General features: G+C 38.5%; 1 protein-coding gene across 1 annotated transcript in view; it reads left to right on the forward strand.

Moving 5' to 3' along the window:
- LOC114932641 (protein Fe65 homolog) overlaps nucleotides 1–5,431 on the forward strand; it is a 152,017-nt gene extending 146,586 nt beyond the window's left edge. Inside the window, exons 13-16 of the mRNA XM_029304928.2 lie at nucleotides 194–396; nucleotides 482–658; nucleotides 747–917; nucleotides 1,031–5,431. Coding sequence (XP_029160761.1) covers nucleotides 194–396; nucleotides 482–658; nucleotides 747–896 — 530 coding nt within the window. The 3' untranslated portion in view covers nucleotides 897–917; nucleotides 1,031–5,431. The remainder of the gene's footprint in view (nucleotides 1–193; nucleotides 397–481; nucleotides 659–746; nucleotides 918–1,030) is intronic.
- Nucleotides 5,432–6,029: the final 598 nt, after the last annotated feature.

Genomic DNA, 6,029 nt, shown 5'->3' on the forward strand with positions numbered 1-6,029 from the left:
TTTAAATAATAATTGGTAAATTAAATTGGTCTATCTGAAATATATCTAATAAGAAGATACTTTGTTCATAATAAATTGACAAATGAAGACAGAAATATCATTAAAAAAAAAAAACTAAAGTTGGAGAGTTATTTGAAAATGAAAAATAAGTTTAAAAAGATTATTAAATAATTCTTGTATTATTTTCGCGCAGCACAATCTTTTCCAACGCCGATGGAAGAGCCGAAAAAGGTGCTGCGAGCGCAGTATCTCGGATCCATGCAAGTCAATCAGGCGACTGGCATGGAGGTGTTGAACGAGGCGATAGAACATATCGTGACGAATACGCCGCTCAATCAATGGCGAAACGTCAACGTCGCCGTAGCTCCTAGCATGATTTCAATTCTTACGCCGAACGTGAGTATATTAAAGATATCAGCATCTGAGCATTGAAAAATTATTATTAAAAACGATTATTCATAACGATTAATAATCGTTTCAGGATGACAAGCTCATCACCGAGTGTCGAGTACGCTACCTGTCATTCCTCGGTATCGGTCGCAACGTGAAGCAATGCGCTTTTATCATGCATACCGCGCAAGATTTGTTCATTGCACACGTTTTCAACTGCGAGCCTAGCAGCGGAGCTCTCTGCAAAACAATCGAGGCCGCTTGTAAAGTGAGAATCTCTCTTTTTACGATCCTGCCAAAGCTCTCTTGCTGAAAGAAGGCGATAAATGAAGAAGATATCTGTATTTCTTTTTCAGCTGAGGTATCAGAAATGCTTGGACGCACATCCGCAGGGTTTTAGAAATGCTAGCAGTCTTAATACTCCGAGTGGCAGAGGGTTAGGCGCGACCTTGAAGTCTTTAGTTGGTTCCTTGACTGGCCGTAGAAACAAGCAGGGCGAATCCTGAGACGAGGCTCTCTCGCTGCAGGTAATATACATGAATATTGTATGTACATATATATATGTGTGTGCAAGATTAAAGAATTTGAAACGAGTAATTGAACATTTTCGATTAATCGAATCAGTTCCCCGACTGTCCAGGAACTCTGGCCATTGCCTGCTGAGCGAGAGGTGATCCGACACAGGCATCTCCAGTCGCCGTTGACCCTCAAGTATTTCGGAAGCTCACCGCCGAGCGCGTCCCTCAAGTCGCTGCTTTCACCCTCTTTGGACACCAGGCGTATCCAGCTTGCCCGCTGGGAGAGCAATCCTTAAAGAAACATGAAAATAGAGTCTGAAGTGCCAGGAGGCGCTGTAGGGCAAATGGATATTCTCTTTATGATGTAAACGACTGAAATTTCGCGAAAAATTCCACAGAGTGCTATACCAGTACCACAGCTATAGTGGACTACGCTTACCTATGTCGATATGATGTTATGTATGTTATGCAATGTATGGTAAGGGAAGAAGGAATTCGCGAATTTGTCGAGAGTTGGAAGCGATATTGGGTCGCGCGGCGAGCATGTCGGAAATTTTTAAGAGGCAGCATGTACTAGCTTGCGAATATTCGCGAAAAATCGATAGATTAGGGGTGGAGGAATACGAAGGAATCGAAAGAGTGTTCGAAGAATAAATTGTCTGTACATACACGAGGTGATGATTACGCGCTAAATTTAATCAACTGCTTGCTCGAATTGGCAGGGAAAAGAGAAGGAATAACCCGCCCATAGAATTTCACGAGCGAATCGGAGAATGAGTGAGCTGCAGTTAACGTAGTAGTAAGCATAATATCCGCGAAGGCATTCGAGGAGATTCGAGGAGAGCTATAGAGAGAGCTTGCGTATATATATATATATATATAAAAAATATATATATAAATATAAATATAATATATAAACTCACGTGTGGCGTGTATTCTCGGGTGTACAGATTAGAGAAGCGAGACGAGGGAGATGACCGGGTCGTACGGGACACACACGCGTACATACATGCGTGCGAAGAAGAACGCACTTCCGCACAGACAAACACACCAGCACGCGCACCGCGACTGTATCGGATATCCCGCGAACTTACCGCGTTTTTCGGCGACGAGATGCGCGATAGGTTCGAGGAAACTTCGGTAGACATACACACGCGCACGTTAACACGACGGCCGATAGGGAGTTTATTTTTTATGGCGAATTAGTAGGAGCTTTAAAAAAAAAAAAAAAAAAGAACTTGCAGCACTTCGGAGATTATGAAGCCGATACGACAAATACTTATACCGCGACCGTCCTTTAGACTTTGAATCGGGGGAAAGGGTGGATGGGGGAGGGCAGCAAAGGCGAGAAAATCAGTGATTAAGATGCGAAAATAACGCGTCCGCGATAATAAATGATTAAATCGAATAACCACGGTATTAATAATTGTTATCGATGATAATGATTATTTTCGTAAACGCGAACGGTAAATAATAATTATTATCGCTAGACGCATCGTAGCACACAATAACGTATTACAGCTGAAAAATCGTATGCATATCAGGCCACTGCACTTTTTTTCGATCGCTATTCAAGGGATAGATGCATGCGAAAGATGTATGTTCGTGCAAAAGCAATTGTTAAAAAAGAGTCAGATGTACGATTTAAGACACGCATCTACACACATACTAGCCCTACTTACGTAGAAACACGTAGGTGCCAAGCATGGATTGCATCTCGCACTAGCGATCGCCGCTATCGTAGAATTTAGAAAACGATTCAGACGTTTTTGTGGTAATATTTAAAAATTCGATCGCATCGCACCGCGAATTCACAAAATCCACGTATACACTTACTAATGTACACGCGTGCACACTGATGACGATTATACGTAAATGAGACTCGCCGCTGTTACTGGTTCAGAAATGGAATATTAGACAGAATTTAGACAGAATATGTGCTCTCTCTCTATGTCCAATTAATTTTTTATCAATTTTAATTTCTTCTCATTTTAAAATAATTATGTGAACAAATAGCTTAGTGTATTTTAAGACTTGATAAATAATTTGTAAACTCTTCTCTATTAATCAGCTCTCTTTGAAATAAATTCAAGTGACGTTTATTAATGGATTATAGTCAGAGAAAAAAATATGAGATATGCGATCGAGTTACTAAAATCGCATCGTTCTATTTTTCTCGGAGGGATTCTTTTCCATTAAGAGAGCGCAATTCTTGTCGTCCTGCGAGGACGGTCACGTCGTACGAGCCATCGTCGTTGCGAGAGATACAAAGTTGTGCGGGACCCAGAACGAAGATATTTCTATGTAGCACTTTAAGTAAAAGAAAAAAAATAGTCAGAGAGAAGCGGAAAGAAGAAGAAGGCGAGATATAATAGAGCGTTGCGGGAGAGTGTGCGTGAAAGGATGATGAGTGTGCATGGAGTATGCTGCTGATTGGGCAGAGCGATTACTATTATTATGTAAATAGTTTATCGCAAGATCTTTCTTTCGTTTCGTTTCGTATCGTGAGATTGGATGGATGACATCTCGATAGACGCGCGTCGCATAACTGACTTGCATTGAATTGTATAGTGAATTGTAGGAGAGAAAAATCGCCAATCGGCGTCGCGAGTCTGTAATAAAACATGGGATCGAAAGAGCTTAGTGGGAATTTGTTCTGCGAAATTAAATTTCTCGTTTTCAAAGTCGAAGATTTCGTTACCAGTGTTTTGGCATATTCTCTTGTGCTTCGGTGTATATTTTGCTTCTACAATTACAAAAAATTGTGATTACCGATCTCTCTTGAAAAATAATGTAACTTCGCAGACAAGTTTTCGCCTATCTCTCTTAATTCGTGCGTTTCCTTTTTTTTTTAGAGGAAAGACAGAAAAAATCGTGAGAGAGAAGAATTATAAATGGTATGGATGTAAATATAATATAAACGTGTAGAGAGTAAGGCCGAAGCTATGGAGAATTCAACGGATATACACATTCACATCATCGCACCGCACTTGCACACGATGCATTATTTCACTTTCTCATACACACACACACACACACACACACACATTCCCAAGTACGTGTATACAAAAGAGAGCAGAACATACACACATAAATTGCGCATAGCTTAACTGTCTCTTTATATAAGTGTTGACACGGGAGAAATAATATTGGAGGAGGAGTTGGAGGAGAAGGGTTCGGATGGTTAAACATGACAGGAGCCACTTGTAATTGACATAGCATAGCGAACCTTACTGTATTTACCGTGACATGTAATACCCTTAACGAGAAAGAAACGCGAATCTATACTGATAGAAGAATTGTTCTGCACAAAACACGATGCTTCATTGATAATTACAGTGTCTCTCTCTTTCTCTCTCTCTCTCTCTCTTTCTCTCTCATTCTCTCTTTCTTTCTCCTTTTTTTATCTCTTTATCCCTTTCTCTTTCTTTCTCTCTCTCTCTCTCTTTCTCTGTCCGTCTTTCGAAAAGTATCCCTCTATTTTTATACTTATTGCTTACTTATTGTTTCTTGACATAAGGGGTATTTTATATTCGATGACCCGTCATTATTACAGATCGATTATGGATTATTTTATAATTATTCACGCTCTATCGCCGCTGAAAGCCTCATTGTTATTACATTGTTGTCATGATCATCATCGTCGCGTTACTATAGAGGACAAATTTAAGGAGCCGCCATCGTCGTATTGTCATACTATATATTATATATTGTTATCACCGATTTTTGCAAACGGGGGAGGGAAAGACAGCTCGGATAAGTTAGATGATTGCCGATACAACCCTTTTATGAGGATCAATCGCCGATTCGAAATAATGAAAACGAGGAGAGAATCCTCTTCGAAACGAAAATTCACACAAATCATCGATTGATCTTTGGCAATTATCAATTTAACATGTGCTAACTTATCCGTTGACACTCTCCCCCGAAACGATACTCACCTGAGGTGTCGCGAGAATCGATCCTTGCGAGACAATCCGGGTGAGAAGCGCTTTATAAAAGTAAGAAGAAACGAAGAAAAAAAAAAAGCACACCCGTTCCGCGAGTACGTCCGCGTTCCGAGTGATTCGTCGAGATCGAGATGCGACGAATCTTATTAAGCGAATAGAAAACGAACAGCGAGATTTTATCTTGACACAAACACACATTTACACACACACATATACATACACATATATAGAATTTTATACGGTGGAATCTCGCTGCGTCGGAAGTAAAATAAGAAAAAAAAGAATAAGAGGCGAATAATAAGACGGATGAAAACTGCGCGTTTTTCGTGTGCGAGAGAAGAAAACACTTTGTATGTGCACCCGCCCCCATTGTTCATGCCCATTTGTATTGCGTAGTTGGACCGAATCGAGTAATTACGAGACGGTTTACGAGATACTATTATAAATACAAGAATATACATACATATACATAATGATATATGTATATGTATATATATACATAAAAGCAAGACAGAAATGAAATTACTGTAACTACACCTGCCTCTTGTGAATAAATGCCTATTTGTTTCTTTTCACGTGTCTCATTATTTCCAGCTTATTGAAAAACCAGAACAACACACATTCCTCGATTTTTACTTATATTAAAAAGATTACTATTCAAAAAATTATATATAAAGTTTATTAAAACTTTAACTCCATTAACATTTTTGGACAAAAATTAGGTGATTAAAGCGTTACTTTGCTAATTAAATTTTAAAATATAATAATAGATTTGAAGAATTAAAATAATATGTTTAAAAAAAATAATACATAGTTATTTAAACTCGATTAATATTTCTTGACAGTTATCAGCTGATAACTGTCGAAAATATTAATCGAGTTTAAAGTATCATATATGTATGTTATAACATAATTACTTAATACCTTATATACTCAAATCATATTTTTTCGATTCTTTCCCAACTACGTAGAACATATTGTTTCGAAGATATCGCCGTTTAATTATTTTTTCGTGTTTATCTGAAAAAAGGAGCGTCCTATAGCAAAGGGTTTTACAGAGGGATTACATATAAGAATAAAGGTCAATATGAGAATGGCTAAGTAATAATTTAAGGAAAGTGATCGTAAACAAACGACAACGAAGAGACGGACAATTAATTAATAGGAGAGG

The sequence above is a fragment of the Nylanderia fulva genome, unplaced genomic scaffold (assembly GCF_048542155.1).
Source record: "Nylanderia fulva isolate GAGA-0341 unplaced genomic scaffold, ASM4854215v1 Scaffold22, whole genome shotgun sequence".
Taxonomy (NCBI): Eukaryota; Metazoa; Arthropoda; class Insecta; order Hymenoptera; family Formicidae; genus Nylanderia; species Nylanderia fulva.